Source organism: Chamaea fasciata, unplaced genomic scaffold (genome assembly GCF_029207755.1).
Source record: "Chamaea fasciata isolate MVZ Bird 193981 ecotype frontalis unplaced genomic scaffold, bChaFas1.0.hap1 SCAF_21, whole genome shotgun sequence".
NCBI lineage: Eukaryota > Metazoa > Chordata > Aves > Passeriformes > Sylviidae > Chamaea > Chamaea fasciata.
In genome coordinates this window covers 9600088-9619549 of record NW_027094106.1, presented here as the reverse complement: position 1 = coordinate 9619549, position 19462 = coordinate 9600088, and the positions used below count along the sequence as shown (strand labels likewise).

The 19462-nt window shown below is 55.0% G+C and overlaps 2 protein-coding genes across 2 annotated transcripts in view; both read right to left on the bottom strand.

Annotated features, from left to right (window-relative positions):
• Positions 1–1720, bottom strand: part of AATF (apoptosis antagonizing transcription factor) — a 39068-nt gene extending 37348 nt beyond the window's left edge. Inside the window, exons 1-2 of the mRNA XM_066201962.1 lie at positions 1631–1720; positions 40–228 (exon numbers count right to left, since the gene is read on the bottom strand). Coding sequence (XP_066058059.1) covers positions 40–228; positions 1631–1715 — 274 coding nt within the window. The 5' untranslated portion in view covers positions 1716–1720. The remainder of the gene's footprint in view (positions 1–39; positions 229–1630) is intronic.
• Positions 1721–9311: 7591 nt separating this feature from the next.
• On the bottom strand, positions 9312–15844 carry LHX1 (LIM homeobox 1). Its single transcript, XM_066202111.1, has 5 exons — positions 14767–15844; positions 13153–13379; positions 12559–12836; positions 11729–11894; positions 9312–11372 (listed from the first exon to the last, which is right to left on the bottom strand). Exons 1-5 carry the CDS (start codon positions 14934–14936, stop codon positions 10993–10995), a joined length of 1221 nt encoding a protein of 406 aa, XP_066058208.1. The 5' UTR covers positions 14937–15844; the 3' UTR covers positions 9312–10992.
• Positions 15845–19462: the final 3618 nt, after the last annotated feature.

The window sequence follows — 19462 nt, the reverse complement described above, 5'->3', positions numbered from 1 at the left end:
TGCCAGCAAAAAAAAAGGGGAAAAAATGAGATTTCTTACCAGATCCTTCTTCAGACAGAGCATCTCCCCAGAGCTCCTCCTGCAGAGCTTTCCGAGACGTGGCTTTCCCACTGTACCTCTTATCAGCTTCCAGGAGAGAGGCTGAAGCTCTTTTCCTGATATTACCAACAGGCAAAACCTCATCCCCGGTTTCATCCTCAAATCTGTCAATCACTTTGGCAACTGTAGCTGTTGGGGGGAAAAAAAGAAAAAGAAAGAGGAAGAGGGTCTGAAATTGAACTGAATTCCAGTCTGGAAGGAGCCCTGGGAAGCTCCTCATGCTCTGTAACAACAGTGCACTGCACAGAGGAATAGGAACTTTGAAAAGTGCATGAAAGGCACACAAATAATTCCCTGCAAGGGGGAGAGGTTCCTGCCTGAGGCAGAACAGGAGCTGAGCCCACCCAAGCCCACCCAAGGAGGCAGGAGGGGCTCTGAGAAGTACAGCCCTTCGTGTGCAGGACTCTGCCAAGCCGCAATGCCTTCACTCACTTCATGCTTGCAGTTTAAAAGAGGAAAACTCCGATTCAGATGCACTTTGGCCTCTTGCTACAAATACAAACCACATAAACATTTCAGAAAAGCTCAACAGAGGAAATGGTCGCTGTGGTTATTGCCCCCCTTCATGCCCATCTTCTCCAGGACACAGAGCGGAGCAGGGCAGCCCAGAGAACACATCCCACCATCCTCCCACCCCGCTTTCATCCGTGTGCAAGGCACCCTGTGCCAAATTACAGGGTTGGCTCTGCTGGGGCAACCGAGCGACTCAAATCGCTGAGTGCTCCCAACGTGTGTTTGGAAATGTTAATGCCTCGCTCCGAGCGTTTGTTAGAGGCAGAGGGGGGCAAAAAAAAATCTCCTGCTCATAACCAAAGCGACTAAATCTGCTCTAAGCACAGTCATTCCAGCCAGGGGAAATGCTGGGCGGGCAGGAGGGGCCGGGCAGCAGGGGCAGAGGCAGATCCTTCCAGCGATCCCCTGGAATCCTCAGTCTCGGCACCACCGCAGGATGAAGTTCTCCCCAGAGCAGCTGTGGCTGCCCCTGGATCCCTGGGAGTGTCCAAGGACAGGCTGGACAGGGCTGGGAGCCGCCTGGGACAGGGGAAGATGTCCCTGCCATGGCACTGGGTGGGCTCCGAGCTCCCTCCCACCCAAACCAGGCTGGGATTCTGCCAAGTCTGGAACGAAATCATGTTAGTAAAATGGGAAAACGCCTCTGCCGACCGCGGGAACTCCCTCGGTGGTTACGAAAACGTTTCTTACAAGTCACCATCGCTCTCACAGACTGCAGGAAAGAACCAGGCTGAGCCTAACACAGGCCCGAGCCCGGAGCTGGCCCCAGGCCCTGCGAGCCCCGATCCTGGACACATCCCCGTGCCCGGAGCTGGCTCGATCCCCGAGATGAACTCAGTCCCCGAGCCCCGACACAGCCCCGCTCCCTGAGATCTCCCCGGGCCGGGGCACAGCGGGAGCCCGACCGCCTCACGCCGCCACGTGCGGCCGCTCCGGCAGCGCCCGGGCCGCCCCCGCCGGCCGCCTCCCGCCCCGCCGGCCGCGGTGCCGACCCCCCCGTGCCCCGGTGCTCCCGCACCTTCCTCCGCATCATCCTCGGGGTCCCGCGGGCAGGGCCGGGGGTCCAGCAGCTCCTGCAGCCGCAGAGCCAAGGGCGCCGCCATCTTCGGGGGAGCGCGGGGCGGGGCCGGGGCGGGGCCGGGGGCGGGGCCTCCGTGAGGGGACGGGGCGGGGCCAGTGGGGCCAGCCCGGTGCCGCCGGGATCCAACCGGGAATGGGACCGGGATCCAACCGAGAGTGAACCCGGAGTCCAGCCGGGAACGGGGCCGGGATCCAAAGGGGAGTGAACCCGGGATCCAGCCGGGAATGAACTCGGGATCCAGCCGGGAATGGGACCGGGATCCAACCGGGAGTGAACCCGGGATCCAAACGGAAATGAACTCGGGATCCAGCCGGGAATGAAACCGAGATCCAACCGGGAATGAAACCGGGGTCCCCAGGAGAATTATCCGGGGATGCAACCGGGAATGAACCCGGGATCCAAACGGGAATGGACTGTGGATCCAACCGGGAACAATAGCGGGGCCACACTGGGAATGAGCCCGGGATCCAACCGGGAATGAACCCAGAATCCTCCCGGGAACCCTCCGAAGCCCTGCCCGCTGCCTCGGCCCCCGCCACAGCCGGGGGTTGCCGCTCCGTGAGGGCAGCGGGGCCGTGGGGATCGGGCCCTCACGGTACCGGCTGGCGGCAGCGCAGCAGCCAAGCCCCATTAATAATGCGCACTGTGGCAACTACCGCTTTAAATCAACGTCGAACCTTTTCAGCCCCTCCCGCTGCGCAGAACTGAATTAATTCTCCTCCCGTCCTGCGTTAAATATTCTGCGCCCTCGGCTGGAGCACCTCCCGCAGCAGTGGGGTCCCAAAGCTGGGTTCTCAGGTCAGGCCTCGCACGCTGATAGATCCTTACACCTGAGTTACACCTGAGTTACACCTGAGTTACACAGGGAATTCGGGAATTTTGGCTCCTGGGGTCAAACTCTGTCCGAGGAGCAGCAGCCAAGGGATGCAGACGTGACCTGCAGAGAGCCTTGGCAGGGACAGGATCTCTGGGTTTGCCCTCTGACAGCCTCTCCCGGCCCCTTGCTGTTGTTCTAAGGTGGCCCCAAATCTCGAGGAATTCCCTGGGATTGGGGAACAGCACTCGAGGTTGGCACGGATTTTGTTCCGTGAGCAGGGACCCAAGTCATCCTCCCCAATCCCAGCTGCAGATGTAGCTCTGAGCTTCAGAGCCCGCAATGAGCACGGGCTCCAGCTCTGGGCTTTGCCCATCCAGCGCTGGGATTTCACCTGCGCGGGTTCCAGCAGCCCGCTGTGAGCCTGAGCAGGCTGACCCCCATCCCCTTCTCTCCTCCCCTGCCCCCGAGGTGCCTTTGGAGGCCGGAAAGACGAGCCGGAGGTGATTTGTGCGGGGAGGACGGTGCCGGATCCATCCCGCAGCACGGCTCATGCGGGCGCTTCTCCTACAGAGGGCAGAGGAATATCAGGAATTCCCATCGCCTCCAGCCGGGGACAGACCTGGCAGGCACCGAGATGGAGCCGGCTGGAAAAACCCAAACGTCGCCCTCCTCTTCTCAGCCCCGCTGTGACCCTCCCCTCAAACCCGGGTGCCATTGGGAACCCTGATGACAAAATAAAGCTCGATTTATATAAAACCCGGTCTTTACTGAAAACGCACATTTTCACCACGACCATCTCCCCCCCCAACTTTAAAATATTCAACGGCACAAAATCCAGCTCAGTTTTGTAGTTCGTATTTATTTTATCACGGCAGGATGGATGGCTCTAATGCTCTGCATAATCTGTGCCCCTGCTCCAGCAATGAGAAATTAAACACTGATTTTTTAAAAATTTATTTATTTACTAAGACATGGTTTGAAAAAACAAGAAACTTGTAAACCAGGAGAGGTGCACAGTGTATCTTCCCTGGCTTTGCTTCTAGGTTTTCCTCTTTTTTTTTCCCCCTTTGACTTGGTTGGTATTTTGTTCCCAGATGCCACCATAAACAAAGGGAGGAGCCTGGAGAAATAAATCCGAGGAAAATGAAGTAGCAGGAACAAGTGCTTACCTGTGCAGTTACTTCTGAGTAACTAACCACTCACACAAACCAAAGAACTAGTGCCAAGGCTCTCCTGCATAATTGCATTTTCAAACCTCTGCACTCTTAGAGTGGAAAAGGGATGTTCTCTCCCCTCACCAATAATGGATTGCCCTGTTAATGAAGGGAGAGAGGCTTTTAGTGATGGTTAAATAAAACAGACCCAGTAGAATTAATAAAAAATACAAGCGAGTTGCATTAGTCCTTTGGAGTAAAAAATGAGCTCCTTGAAGTCACAGCGTTTTTGATACTCAGGCCGCTGAGATCAGGATTTCACCCACTGAGACTAATGGGACAATTGCTCCATATAAATCCCGAACCCAGCAATGCATTCCAATCCACGTCCACAGCTGTAAACTCAGGGGTCCTGGCAGAGCTCGCCTGTTCCTCCTCTCTGCCACATCCATCACTCACACCCGTGCAGAACAAAACGTGTGCTCAGGTGTGGGGGGACCCCCCACCACTGGGTCACCCCAACCTCACTCCCGCAGCCACAGCACCTGTTAATTCACAGTTTTTCAGGTGGAGATGCAGTCAATGCAAAGCCACATCAAACGGCAACTTGCAGCCTATGGAAGCCGGGGATTGTTAAAATATTTCACCCACAGAGTCACCCTCGCTGCCGTTTCTTCTCTCTCCTCTGCCTTTCACTTAGCAGGGTAATTAAATCAGACTCCAGGGCTGGGTTTTAATTTCTGGTTCACGTGCCCTCCAACCATGCTGCCGTGCCTGGGACTCAGAATAGAGCGGGGGAATATTTGTACGAAAACTCTATCGATACATTTTCATTTCAGATGCTCATGAAAGGCTTTTCATGCCTCACGGTCGGCTCAGAGAAACCCTTGGCCTGTTTAGAAACTCCATCAACCTCACTGACATCATTTCTTTGGCGTTTTCCCTCTTAATTTTACTTTTTTGATTGGCATGCCTGTCTGCTAAAACGGGAATAACACCCTGAACGCAGAGCAGATGAACAAGGGGCCGTGGAGCGGGCTGGGCTATAAAAGGGGTCTCCAATTCCTCCCACTCGGCTCCTTTCAGTGCCGTGCCCGTGGAGCTCGTCAGCTTTTGGGAAATTCTCAGATGAGCTGGAAGCTTGGGCAGGGCAGAGCTGCACCATCCTCCCGTGTCTGTATAATTGCAGCTTGTTAATAGGATTCCATCTTTCAGATTCCTTCAGCAGAACACAGGAATGGGCCGGGGTGGAAACGAGGAGCCTCTCGGGCACTGCCAGTGTGGGACTCCCGGCTCAGCTCACCCCACAGCGGCTGCAGGCGCCCATTCCATCAGCATTCCCGGCCAGATCCATGGGAATTACCCACCCCTGCTGAAGTTAATTGAGTTCCTTCATCAACAGCAAAATTTGACCCATATACAGAGGGCCTCGTGCTGGCCAAAAATAGCCACGAGCTGGGGTTGATCTCGCCAACGCTTGGGCGAGCAAATGTCCTTTTCCAAACTGACCTTTATCATCTCAGTCACGCTAGTTCTGTTAAAATTTCCTTTTCAAACCAGCAACACAATTTATCCATGAAAAGGAGAGAAAAAAGAAGTGAAAAAAAAAAACCCGGGGAGAAGCAGAAAAGAACACAAGCAAACCCCATCCACTAAAACAAATTACATAAAATTTAGATTATGTACATAAAAAAAACCTCTCCTTATAAATATTTATTAGTATTTTTCTTCTGTGCTTTTATTTACTTGAGTACTTCTGCTATGCCTAACCCATCCCTCATTCAAAAAACACAATTGTTTTAAAGATTTTATCAATCCTTAATGGTTCCTACATTGAAAAATAGAAGGAACAGAGTGTGTCTGAGGAGATGCACAGCCCAAAGATGCTTCCAGCAGATAAGAATTTTAAAGGCCACCCAAAGGCAATCTAAAAACTAGACAAAAACTGGTTTTAGAAGGAGCAAAATGTCTGATTTTCAAGCGGACCACAGGTGTGCTCTCCTGTGCACAGCCATGCCAGCACACAGACAGGCACAAGGGAAGTGTGTGTGACAGCCTCTCCCATGGGCTTCACCCCCAGAAATTCCCCACAGCCCCTGGGAATTCCTCTTACCCCGGTTCTGAGGAAGGCAGGGGGGATTTTCCAGCCCAGGTTCCAGCCTGCACTGTGTCACAATCCTCACACTGCCCAGGGACCCCGGGACAGGCCTGGGCTCCCGGGTGAGCCGAGCCACGGATTTCCTCCCACACCACGTGGGATCCAGCGGCCTCTGAGCGGGGCAGATTCCTCAGGAAGGGAGCTTGGAGTGAAACCAAGCAGCAAAAACGTCCCTAATTCTTACAATTTCCAAACTGAACAGTGCCCAAGTGGCACCGAGGCAGAGCTGTCCCTGAATCTGGTGACATCCTGGAGCAGAAGCTGTCACAGAGCCCAGTCACTCCCTTGTCCCAGCAGTGTCACCAAGGGATGCTCCCACAACAAAACCACGAGATGCCAACAAAACCAACAACTGGGATCCTGTCTGCTGGTGGGAACAGCCTAAAAGCACCCCAAGAACACCCCAAACCACGGTCCCAGCAAGCCCAGGGACGTGGATTTAGGAATTTGGAGGCCACCTCACCACAAGGCCACATCTCCTCTCCAACTCCTGCGTTACGATTCTGCATTTAATGAGTGAACAGCTCTCTGGGCCACACCAAACTCCGCTTTCCAAGCCCACGCTCTGTGGCTAAACCACCACGAGTACTATCAACAAATATACAAATCCCAGATTTATAGTCAAAATACATTTTAATGGGCCCGCTAATTTCATTTGTAACTTCATGGGTGTTTTGTTGGCGTGAGGAATGCCGAGCACCCCAGTGCCATGGCAGAGACAAAGAAAGGACCTTCCAAAATCCGCCCCAGCATCACAATTCCTTGTTCCCAGCTCACCAGCACAGAAGGATTTGTATCAGTTGTTTAAACTTAGTAAACGTGAATGTATCTGTTAGGGGTAGGAACAGAAGGGGAAATTGCAAACGCTGCATTTTCATATTGTAAGGACATGCAAAGCTTAAACACAACACAGTTATTCAAGATAAAAAATCCAGACTGTAGCAAAAGGAACCATTCCTGAGAGGACGCTGCAATATCTGCCACTACCCAGGATGGCCAAAGTATGTCAATCACCGCTGCTATTTTAAAATTATATTTATTTATCAGTTTGTGTCCTGTACCCATTGCTCAGCACCTGGGTACGGGCATTAAAATATTACAAATCAGTTATCCACAAATCATCTTTTAAGTACATCCTTACTCCTGGCATACAGATCTTCCCAAATCCCTTTCCATCCCCAAGCAAACAGATCCCAGCAGAGCCTGGGGAGGGTGGGGATGGGAGAGAGGAGCCTCGGTGGGGACAGTGTGGGACATTGGAGCCAAAAGCAGGGGGTTGGCTGCTGGAAACTCGCGGCATTTCACGGACTTGGATCAACATGCAAAAACCCCCCTCACACAGAGCAGCTGCACAGGGGTGGTACTCACGGGATGTGCCTGGAAGCCTTTTCCTGGGGCCTGGAGCAGCTCGGACATGTGGCTGCGCTCACATCTTCAGCCTGGCACCTTCCAGGGCCCAGCACCCCTGGCCACCCCGAGCCGGGTGAGCAGCCAGGCGGGGCAGGGGCGGCATCACCCCGCTGCCCTCAGCGGGGACACGGCCCCGAGGTCACGGTAACGGCAGCAGGAGAGATCAAAAGAGAGCAGTTACTTCCCAAAAGGCTCCTGGGGGGCTCTGCACGGACACAGAGCTGGGCACTGCACGGCAGAGGCAGGGCAGGATCCTGGGATCCCTCCAGGCCCTTCTCCTACAGCCCTCATCCATCTTTCCATCCCTCCATCCATCCCTCCATCCATCCATCCATCCATCCATCCCTCCCTCCATCCACGGGAGCGCTGCCGGAGTCAATGGAAATGCTCTTGTAAACAAGGACTTACAAGAACCCAGCGTGACAATGCTTTCAAAAGGAGTTTTGACTGTGCAATTGTTGCTGGATTAGGGGCTTCAGACGCACCGAGCTGGCTCTGAGGAGTGCAGAATTCCAATCTCCACAGGGCTAAGGCTCGGCCTCGGCCATGGGAACGGCTCCTGGGCTCCCCCAAACACTGCAAAGCCCCAAGGAAGTGATGGGAGCGTCACAAAAAGACAAACTCTCCTTTTTACAACCTAAACTGGCCTAAACGGAGCCTAACACTGGCCTAAATCGAGCCTAACGCTGACCTAAACCGAGCTCTGTCACTGCCCAAATGAACACAGAATAAACTGCACAAGGACCAAAAGAAAGAGAGAGAAAGAAAGAAAAAACAAACCCCTCAAAATTTCCTCCAAAACAAACATATTTGGCGAAATCCTCATTTTAAATCATTGATTCAACAATAAAGCAGCAGCCCAGCCCAGCAGCACAAACAGCAGTATTTATCTTTCCCAGATAAGCAGAAGTTTGGAATAAATAAATCACCCATTCCTCCGCTAATATAAATGCAAACCAGAGCAACAAAACACGGCAATAGCACAAAAGACAAACAAATGAGTTAGACACGGAGTCCAGGAGTTTAAGAAGTCTCCCCTGTATTTAATAAAGCATGAATTATTTTCTTTAGAAACACTAACAGATCCCTTGCAGATAGTTTTTTTATCTTTATATTGTTATTATATAAGACATTTCATGTTTAAAGTGAACTATTGCTTCATCTAGGTGGCCCCTCTGCCGGCCGTAGAAATTAGGTAGCGAACAAAATCAAAAACCACCATCGAAAATTACAAACTATACAACTGAAAAGCATTTGGAGTTGGGTCTTTTCCCACGCCCAGTCCAAAGAGAGAAATAATGGGATCACTGGGAATGGGGAAGTCTGGGGTTTGGCATGAAATTCTGCGTCTACATCAAATCAAAGAGAAGCCAGCCCAAGCCCCGGTGAGTCGAGAGAGGAAGGAGGAGATGCAATCGCAGCTCATCCCTTTCCATTAACCCAGCAGGTGGAACATTCAGACCAGAGACTTTGCAGAACCGGACCTGACTCTTTGTCCCTAGCACAGCTCTGAGTCCTCTCGGGATCAGCGGGACTTTTGCTTTTGAAGAACTGAATATTCAGGGTTCTGCCACGCTTGAAAATTAAAACGTGAAATCTGGCATTTCGCAAGGCTCCAGGATCTTTTTTGTTTTGTTTTGTTTCATTTTTCTCCAAGAGAATGAGGCAAAGCAAAATATTCTCTCCCGCTGCCCTTTAGAGAACTTCAGAACGACCAATCGCCGCCGAAGCATTGACTCTGCCTCAGCTCTAAGAAAAAAGGATTAAAATTACTTTCAGGACATTGAGGTTATGCTGTGTCCAAACCATCCAATCAGGAGGGAAAAAAAAAGAAAAAGTCAAATTACCTTTGGAGAATTAACTAAAACTGGATCAATTGCAAACAGTATCTTTGCAAGCACTTCACATTTACAACGTGTTTTTGTTTATGCATAAAATCAGCATTTCGAATGTTCTCTCTTAGCACAGAATGCGAATAACTGAAGATATTGAAAAATCAGATTATTCCTGAATTTTAAAATCTAAAATGCAGCGGAACAGGGTATTTGGACTTCAACAGCTGAGTCTGGAGATGGAAAGAAAGGCTGGAGCTGCCTCTGGCCGCTGTCTGCATCGACACCAGGGCTTAGACTTCCACCAGAGCCAAAGAGCTGCCCAGGATCAGCAGCAGAGTGGATCATTTCTTCTCAGGGCTATTTTACCCCGGAGAATCGATTTCGAAAAATTGCTTAAAACATCAAATGAAACACGAGTTATCTAAACATCAGATTTTCTAATTTTATTAAAAACGCACAAATTTTATCCAACATGTTTTCTTTCATACAGTGAATGGTCTAATATGCACTGGAGGTCACACAAGCTTAGGTTCATTAGAACAATAAAAGACATATGAGAAATTTAATATATAAAGAAAAAAGTAGCAGCTGTTGACTGCATATTTGACCATAAAATTTAAATATTTTGGACTTTTATTTTAAAGACACAAAAATAAAACCTGTGTGGGTCTATATAAGTCATATTAACAATTCCATGAATGTTCAACAGGACTAAAAATTAGCAAAGATGTTTGTCTTTTTTTTTTTTCTTTTTAACCTTGTAACACTTTTTAAACACCTTCTCGGGTTGCTGGTGCAAAGCACCTTACAGTATTTGTGCTATATATTTACTTTATTTGGCAACTGTCTGGGTTTTGTGGATTTTTTTTCTTTGCCTTCTGTAAACAACACCTTTTACAAACTAGCACAGTGAACCACAAGCCCTGCAATCTGTTAGAACATCTACAGAAAAGAAAATGAACTATTTTGGTTGGCTGCTCAAAATCTTTTGCTTTTGAACAAGAGGTTTTTCTAAAACAGGATTTATTAGTAAAACATTGAGCTCCTGAATTTAACATTAGACGTAAACAGTTGACTGTTTCTTAGTTCAATAGAGTCTTTTTGTTTAGCTTTTCTCTCTCTGTGAAGGTAGAATACTTTTTGTTTGTTTGTTTGTTTTTTCAAGTCATTTTCGTTAGAGGTCTGGGCGGTGACCTTTGCTATGATGAGGAGGTTTTGTACGTGTAGCTTTGTGAAGGTAGAAGAGTTGGTGCTGAGGGCTTAACATTTAGTATTTGCTATTTTTGGAAAACAAAATAAAACAAAACCAAACCAAAACAACTGAAACAAAACAGAAAAGAAAGAAAAAAAAAAAAAAGGAAAAAGGAAAAGTTGTCCCACCTGATCATCAGCAGGCTGAAATGGCTGAAGCTAAAAAGAGTTTCTTGTTGTCGAACTTTCTGAGAGACAAAAATGAACAAACAGATTCATAATGCCAGAACCATCCTTAACCGGGAACGCTATAGAGAGTTCTTGAAGCTTTTTTTTTTTTCCCCTTTTCTTTGACCTCTCCTTCATTCAATTATTTTTTATTTTTAATTTTTTTTTTAAACGAGAAGTTTCTAAGGATTGTGGCTCTTAGGATGACATCCAACAGGGTAATCAAACTTACGCCATCCTACGGAATGGCAGCACTTTTACTGTACAGCTTCCCCAGTTCCTTTGTCAATGGTACAAAAAAAGTCCCCTCGCTTGTTTGATACAACCATAACATGGAGATTGTCCTGGTCTAGAGCAAAGCTTGCCTTGGAGCGATTGGATTCAGTTCGTTCCCAAGGTAAAATTGTCTTAGGGCGGGAGAGATGTTATATGAATTCATTTCTGTACACCATAACAATAAGCAGACTAGATGATCATCACTTACTTAGACCCAGTTCGTTTTAAAGCTACCACACAGCTGCTTCGTTCATCTCTGGAGGGTGGGACAAGTGATTGCCGTAGTTAGCACCACCGTTGACGGATATCGACGAAAATGGGGGGCTGGGGCCAAAAACTTCTGCGGACATGGAGTGCAAGGACCCGGGCAGGTTGGGTTCGGGGCTGGGCGAGTCTCCCGGGGGATGCGACATGATGTCAGTGAAGCGCTGAGCCTCACTCGAGGGGTGATGTCCGGGCAGGGGGTGGTCCATGGCCCCCAGCGGGGTCCCTGACGGCCCCGAGGAGGGCACGAACGGGAGATCCACGGGGGTCTGCGCTTGAGACGAAGGCGGTCCTTGCGGGAAGAAATCGTAATTGCTTCCAGGGCCGTAATACTCGCTCTGATAATCTGGCGGACAAAGAGAGACAGAGGGAAGGTAACAGGCGGGCAGGTACCCGAGCGGGGACGACACGGGCGCGCTCCCAGGGCGGGCTCGGGGTGTCACCCGCCAACCCGAGGGGAAACGTGTGACCGGGGCCAGCCCCGGGACCCCCTTCCCGCAGAGCAGCGGGGACACCGGCACAAAGCAGCGCTCCCGAAAACGCCAGGGGAACAGCGGGAGAACGGCGGGATCCCTCTGGCCGCTCCCGGCTGCGGGGAGTCCCGCCGTGGGCACGGGGAACCGGGCGGGACGGCGGCCGGAGCCGAGCCCGGAGCCCGCAGCCCGGCACGGAGCGAGGCGGCGCGGGGACAGCCGTACCCACCTCCGTAGAAGGAGAAGGGCCCGTTGGGGATGAGCTCGCCGGGCTCCAGCCGATCCACGAGCGGCCGCATCCTGCGCGGGCTGCGGAAGAACGCGTGTCGCCTGGCGCCCAGCGCGCTCAGCTGCTTCATCCGCCGCTCCTTGGAGCGCCGGTTCTGGAACCAGACCTGGCGGGGCGGCGGGAGAGGCGCCGGTCACGGGAGCCGCGGCTCCCGCTCCTCCCTTCCCCTCCATCCCCATCTCCATCCCCATCCCGGGGCTGCGCTTTTCCCCTCTCCCGGTCTCTCTTGCCCGATGCCGGGTTCCAAGTGCGGCCGAACCCACGCGTGACGGCGGCCCCGCTCCCCACCGACTGCAGGTCAAGAATGATTGAGTTAATTCTTATTACTCTGACAAGATTGCTGCTAATTACCCTCACACTGAGCCTCTCCAATCTAACCTCGTCTGTAATGGTCCTTTAACCCCCCATTACCCCAGCGCTGCGGGTTTATAAACCTTTTAATAATTCCAGCGCGTTGTCATTCTTATTTACCCATTAACCCCTCACATTTCTGGTTATTAATTTCCATACTGTTTGCAAGCTTCTTTAGGACTTTTATCAATAAACCCGCGGCTCTGTCCCCGCCGAGCGGCCGGGGCTGGGGGACCGGGAAGCCCCGGGAAGCTCCGGGAAGCCCCGGGAAGCTCCGGGACGCCTCGGTAATAACGATTTCAAAGGCCGGCGGGGCTTCCCCGGGCCCCGCAGTGCGGAACGTGCCGGGCACCGGCCCCTCCACGCCCCCGCATCCCCCGGAGCCGTGCCCGGTGCCCGGTGCCCGCAGGCGGCCGTACCTGGATGACCCGCATGTTGAGGCCGGTCTCCTGTGCCAGCTGCTCCCTGATGTGCCGGGTGGGTTTTGGGGTGGCCGCGAAGGCGGCTTTCAGAGTCTCTAGCTGTTTGGCTTTGATGGTGGTGCGGGGTCCCCGCCGCTTGGCCCCCAGGTTCTGGTCGTCGTTTTCGTTGCTCCCCGTCTCCTTGTCGGACACGTTGGCGCTTTCCGAGTCCTTGGCGTCGTCCTGGGAGGGGTCTTGAGAGTCCGGGGACAGGCTGGGGTCACTGCCGGTGGTGGCTGCGGGAGAACAAACCCGGGTCACGCTCAGTCGGGGAAAAATACCGAACGCGAGGGACGGGCCGCGGCAGGAACCGGGGAGAGGAAAAAGGGAAGAAGAAGAAGAAGAAGAAAAAAAAGGAAGACAAGAAGGAGAGGAAAAGAAGAGGATAGGAGAGTGAAGGGAGAAAGAAGAGAAGGAAGAAGAAAAGGGAGAGGAGAGAGAAGACAGGAGAAAGAAGAGAAGAAAGGAGGAGGAAGAAGAGGAGGTCTCATCCCAAGGAGCGGCCGGTGCTGAGCGCATCCCGCCCTCGCCGCCCCGGCCGCGCTCCCTCACCTGAATGCAGGCTGTTTTCTTTGGCAGTATTGCTGTTATTTAGGTAATCTTCTTTGCAGACAAACTTGTTCTCGTCTATGATGTAGAGCTCCTCGCCGGTGGAGAGTTGCTTGTTACACATCATACACGTAAAACAGTTCAAGTGGAACACTTTGCTCCGCGCCCTGCGGACCAGGTCGCTGGGGGAGATGCCCTGGGCACAGCCCGCGCACTTGGTCCCGAAACACCTGCGGAGAGAGGCCGGGCAGCGGTCAGCAGCGCCCGCGGGCCCCGAGCCGCGGCCCCCGCGCACCCTGCTCGGCCATGCAAAACGGGATTCAACGAAACACAGCATCCCTGCAGAGCGCTCTCTCTCCTCCCGTGATTAGAGCTTTTAAAAATAAAAAACAAACCCGGCCCGAGCGGCGGGCGCGGGACTGCGCTGGGGATCGCTGAGCGCCGGGGCCGCGCTGCCCGGCTGTCCCCGCGCCCCGACACCTGCCTTAAGGGCGCTCCGACGAACAGCTCGCACTAATTCGACACGGCCTGGATGTCGGAACCGGCCGCGGTCGCGCTCCGGCCGGAGGAGCCGCCGGTGCGGGCAAGGCCGGCGCGGGGAGCCGGGGGACGGCGGGGCCGGATCCGCACCGGGGCCTGAGGCCTCCCGTGCCCCGCTCAGCCCCGCGGCGCTCCGGGAACCGGGACCGGAGCAGTGCCGGGCCCATTCCCGGGGAGAAGCGGTGGAGCTCGGAGAAGCGCCGGGCCCCGTGCCCAGGGAGAAGCGGCGGCGAGGCTCGGGGCCGCGCTCCGCCGGGCCGGGCCGGGCCGGGCCGGGCCGGGCGTTGTCCCGGTGTGCGGCGGGGGCTCCGCGGTCACCCCGGCCCCGAGCCGGTCCCTGCCCTTAGGCCGGTGTGCGGCGGCGGGACCCGGCGGGGCAGCGGCACCGGCACCGGCGGCCGCTCGGAGCCCGGGATTGATGCCGGCGCCGCTGCGGGCCGGGATGCGCGGGGAGAGCGAGCGTCGGTCCCCGCCTCCCTCTCCATCCATCCATCCATCCATCCATCCATCCATCCATCCATCCATCCATCCATCCATCCATCCATCCATCCATCCAGGCACCGGCGGAGGGTCGCTGCCCTCGGGCCGGCCTGGCTCCGGTGGGCGGGATGCGCTGGGCCCGCGGAGCGCTCGCCCCGGGCCTTCCCCGCCGGCGGCACCGGGAACATCGGCGGGCTCCGGCCCGGGCAGCGCCGCGCTCACGGCCGCGGGGAGCCCCGGCAGGGTCAGCCCCGCTCCGCTGCACCGGGCCCGGGACGCTTCCCCCGTTCCCCAGTCCGGGCCCGGCCCGGCCCGCCGGTCGATAGTTCGGAGGGAACTTTGGGCAACTCGAGCTCGGCCGGGGGACGCGGAGAGCGGCGGCATCAAGGGGCCCGGGCCCGACTCCCGCCCGTGCCCCCCTCCGAGAGCAGCGGGAGGAACAGCCGCGATTGGAGATGCTCGCGTGTCACGGGAGGGAAGAGGCGCTTGTGGGTCCCGCTGACAACGGGGGGAAACAACAAAAATAAGGGGGGAAAAAAATGGAGGTGGAAAACGAATGGAGAGGAGCGGCGGGGGCGGGCGGAGGCCGGTACTCACCGAAAGAAGTCGTTTTTGCAGTAAAGCTTGCCTTCTCGCGAAAAGCATTTCTCTGTCAAATTGCATTTACATTCACAGCACTGAACACACTTCACATGCCAAGCCCTGTCCAGTACATTCAACAAAAACCGGTCCAAGATCGGCCTTTTGCAGCCTGCACAGTGAACCATTGTCTTTGGTTAGTTCTGAGGGGGGCAGCGGTTTCCCAGGTATCAAGGAAAAAAAAATAAAAACAATTTTTTTTTTTCAAAAAGACGACAACACCGACGAAGGTTTTTTTTTGTTTTTGTTTTTGTTTTTGTTTTTTTTTGTTGTTGTGTTTTTTTTTCTCTCTCTCTTATTTTTTCTTGGTTTAGTGTATGTATGTTTTAAAAGCCTTGGAGAAGTGAAGGAGGAGAAAAAGGGAGGAAGAAGAAAAATCTTCGTTCGAGTGTCTTAGGAGGAGTACACAGCAGAACCCCCCACTGCCCAGCGCTTCGACACAGCCGCAGGATCCCGGCCGCTACCAACCACACGGATAATAATTATAGTAATAATAATAATAATAATAGTAATAATAATAGTAACAATAAAACAATAACGGCTATAAAGATCGGCGCTCAGAAAAAAATTGAAAATTAAAAAAATTAAAAACAAAACCGCCAAAAAAGCGAGCGTGATGAGTTTTTCTAAGGTCTGAGGTAGAGCAGTCAGGAGTCAAAGTGCTTTTCCCGATGAGAAATCAAAGGAGGAAAAAAAAATATAATAACAATAATAATAATAATAATAATAAATAACGAGCCGGGACATGGAGAGGCGGTGGCGGTCAGACGGGCTGTGGCTGCTGCCGCGGCGACATCGGCGATGCGGGGATGGGGACACGCGGGGACGAGGACACGCTCCGCCGCTCCTCGCTCTCCTTCTCTCTCTCTCTTTCTCTCTCCCTCGACGTCTCGGCGGCTCTGTCCGTCAGTCCGTCCGTCCGTCCGTCCGTCCTTACCTACCCCCGCGCATCTCTACCCGCGGCGGCCGCCCGTGTCCCCGGCGAGCGGGCGCGGCGTGGCATGGCCCGGCGGCGGCGGCGGCGGCGGAGCGCGGGGCCCGGTGCGCGGTGCGCGGTGCGGGCCGGGCCGGGCGGAGGGCGCGGGGCAGAGGGGCGGCCCCGCCGTCCGGCCGCGCAGGGGCTCTGCATGGTCCCGGCGCCGCCGCCGCCGCGGCCTTAATGCTCCGCGCTGGCACGTCACCGCCCGCCGCGGCCAATCCGCGCCGCCGCCGCCCCCCCCCGCGCCCGCCGCGCCGCCGCCGGACGGGGCGTCCGCGCCCCTTTATAGAGCCGCCGGGGCGCCGCCGCCGCCTCCGCCCGCCGGGCCGCGGGCACACCGACCCACCGACCCACCGACCGACGCACCGACCGACGGACGCGCCGCACCCACGGCCGGCGCGGCCCCCCGGCGCGATGCGGCGGTAGGTGTCAGGGATGCGCGGGCACGGTGCGCGCGGGCGGACGCGGCCGCTCGCTGTGGTCCGGCGGCCCCGCGGGGTCACGGAGCGCCTCGCCAGGGACCGCCGGCGAACGAGATCCCGCCTCGGCGCGGGGTTTTCCGCGGCAAACGGCGCGGCCCGAGGGCGCGGGGTCTCCGCGGGGCGTGGAGTCCAGCGGAAGCCCGGGACGGGCCGCTTGTCCCGGGAGGAGCGGCGCGGCGGGGCCGGGATCTGCGGCCCGGGACGCCCCGGCGGGGCCGCGCCGGTGGGAAGGACACCGCGGGTACGGCGGAGGCGCCGGGAACTTCGCCGTGCTTCCGTTACCGGCGCTCGCAGAGCCCGTCCGGGCCCGGGCAGCACCGGCCACCGCGATTTACCTTCTTTATTTCTTTTTTTTCTTTTTTTTTTTTTTTTTGGTAAATAAAAATTAATTCGCTTTTACCTTCCAGGGGCCGGTCGGTACCGGGGCGGTGCGGAGGGACGAGGTTTCTCTTTCCTCGGCGCTTTGCTGCCCGCCGGGAGCCCCCGCTCCGGGGAGGTGTCACCGCCTGGCCCCGGCCCCTCCCGTCCCAGCGGGCTGAGCCCGGGCGGGGAATTAGGAAGGGAACGGCGGATGGAAAGGTCCGAGCGTGCCCGGGGTTACACACAACACCCGGAGGCCCGCCTCGGAGCCCGCAGCATCCCCACCGCCCTCGCTCTCTTTCACGTCTGTTTTCCTCGTCCTTGAGGGGGAAAAAAAAAAAAAAAAAGAGAGAGAAAAAGAAAAAAGAAAAAAAAGATAGAGGGGGAAGGCATAAATTGGAAGCCAGGAAAAAAAAAAAAAAAAGGAAAGCAGCAAACCCGCTCCGCGCGGGGCGCCGCGGGGACCGGCGAGGATGCTGAGCCTGCCCGGGCCGGGAGAGGCGATTCCAGGGCCGAGACATCTCCTCGGAGCTGCTGCGGGTGTTTAAAAGCCGCGGGCTCCACGGGCGCTATCATCCTCGGCCCCGCGCAGCTGTCGGTTCGCTCGGGGCCGCAGCCGGGGATCAATAGCGCCGGGGCTCGCCCCGCCCGGTGCCCGCACATGGGCGCTTCTCATGCCGAGGCGCGGGCCCGGGGCCGCCCGGGAAGGCGACAGCTGCGGGCTGCCGTCAGGGGAGCGCTCCCCGCCGCCCCGGTGCCATGTGTCGGTGGGGATGAATGAGGGGAAGGGGATGAGCAGCTCGTGTCCATCAAGCACCAGTTTTTCACAGCGGTTTTGTTTCTTTTCTTTTTTTTTTTTCCCCCTCCCTCCTCCTCCTTTCCCAGGCGTTAGCGAAAGCATCTGGTTCTCCCCCGCTCTCCCCGGGGGGCGCAGGCCGTGCCCAGCCCCTCCCCGCGGGGTACCCGAAGCCCCCAAAGCTCGGGAGAGGAGGCAGCACAGACCGGGGGGGGACAGTGGGGTGTCCCCTCTGCCTCACCCCCTCCCCGGCGGGGATCCCGACCCTGAGCAGGCGTTTGAGAGGCCGAAATGCCCGAAAATCAAACCCCACCACCCCCGGGCTGCCCCGGCCCCCTGTGCCCCCCGGGAACCCCTCATAGGGCCGGCTGTTGGGCACGGGGGCCTTTTTTTTTTTTTTGTTTTTCACTGTATTTTGCAATTCGCCCGGGTCCGTTCCCGGGTCGCGGGGCTGAGCTCACCCGAGGCCCGCAGGGAACCCGACCAGGATGTTCCAGAGCAAGCCCGGCTGGCCGCAGTGCTGGAAAGGAGGGACATTAGGAGAGTGAAAAAGGAAAGAAACAAAAGAGGGAAATAAGCAGGTGTTTTAAAAAGGGATATTTAAAAACTAAAAACTAAAAACTAAAAAAAAAAAGTGGATGGAAATTAAAAGAGGAAAAAAATTTTAAAGAAATATAGAATGCAAATAAAATTGAGAGATCCAAATAAAGTGAGGGGAAAATAAAAGAGAAAAAAATAGCCAGACAAACCCAAACTCAGATTAATTTTAAATCTAATACCGAAGGAAAAAAAAAAAACCCAAACCAAAACCCTTTCAGGCGAGTTTAAATTTGCATTTTATGGGTGTCGTTCCCGTCTTTTTAGTTAAACATCACCCTGTTTATCATCCCCTTTCGCCACCGCTGCGCTCAGTAATGGGATTTCTCTCTCCTTTACGGGGTCCCGGTGCTGCACAACCCCTGAACCCCCACCGCGCTTCGTTGTGGAGCATCCCCGCACCTCCAGCCGGGCAAAAACTTCCCTGGCAGACGCTTTCCACCCCATCCAACCCCCGACAGCACTAAGTTTTCCCTCTTTTCCCCATTCATTTTAAATTTTATTTTCTGTTTTTCCTTTCCTTTTGAACCTTTCTCCAGCCCCGCTCTCGGGCTCGGGGCTGCTCGGTGAGCTGCGGCTTCCCCGACGGGACGGGGGGGGACTCCCGGAGCTCCCGTTCCGACCCCTCCTCAATCCCGGGGGTCTCTCCCGGCGGAGCCACCCCGGGTGACGCTGTGTGGGGACAGCCCGCGGGGAAGGAGGGGGTCACACCTCTCCCCCCGTCCCCGGCACTTTCCCCCGCAGAAAGAGCGCCTCCGCCTGATTAAATATATATGCGCTTAATGCACTATCCAAATATTGAAGTTAAGACGTAATTAAGCCTGTAGAACATCCCCGCGCAATAAACCCCACGGCTGGACAAGGACCCATCCCCAGGTTTGTTTTAAAAGAGCTTGGAAAAAAAGAAAGAAAAAGGAAAAAAAAGGAAGAAAAAGATTTTAAATTATGTATTAGAAGGTCTCAGTTTATCCTGCCACACTCGGGTCGATGCTGAGGGTAAACACCACACTGTCGCCCCTCGGCTCCGCTCGCCTTTCCCTTTTTCTTTTATTTCCTTCCCATTTTCTTTTCCTTTTCCTTATTTATTTTCTTGCCCCCCTCCCCCGCGATCAGCCCTCCCGGCTCCCTTCCCACGTCGCTAAATGTTGTCGCTTACACTCCGAGCTCATGCATTGTTTATGGGAAATCCGGTTAATAAATAATTACAAACCCGAGGTGTGCGGCTCTGCCTTTGAGTGACGGGAAAGTGGCCGGGGGTGGCCGGGGGGGGTCCCCGAGCCCGGCCGGGGGCTGCGGCTGTGGGACAGCGGAGCGGGATCCTTCCCTCCTTAAAGGGCGCATAAAAGGCGAATAAAAAGAGGGAAGAAAGAAAAGTGGAGAGGTGGAGGGGGCGAGGGGTGGGGGCTGTAAAAAAAAGAGGGTGAAGCGAACCCCCGGAGG

Coding starts and splice junctions, on each gene's coding strand:
- LHX1 (XM_066202111.1), bottom strand. CDS start 14,936: ATGGTTCACTGTGCAGGCTGCAAAAGGCCGATCTTGGACCGGTTTTTG. Junction 12,837..13,152: donor AGAAAACAGCCTGCATTCAG/GTGAGGGAGCGC, acceptor GTTCTCCCGCAG/CCACCACCGGCAGTGACCCC. Junction 11,373..11,728: donor GCCCTTCTCCTTCTACGGAG/GTGGGTACGGCT, acceptor TTTGTCCGCCAG/ATTATCAGAGCGAGTATTAC.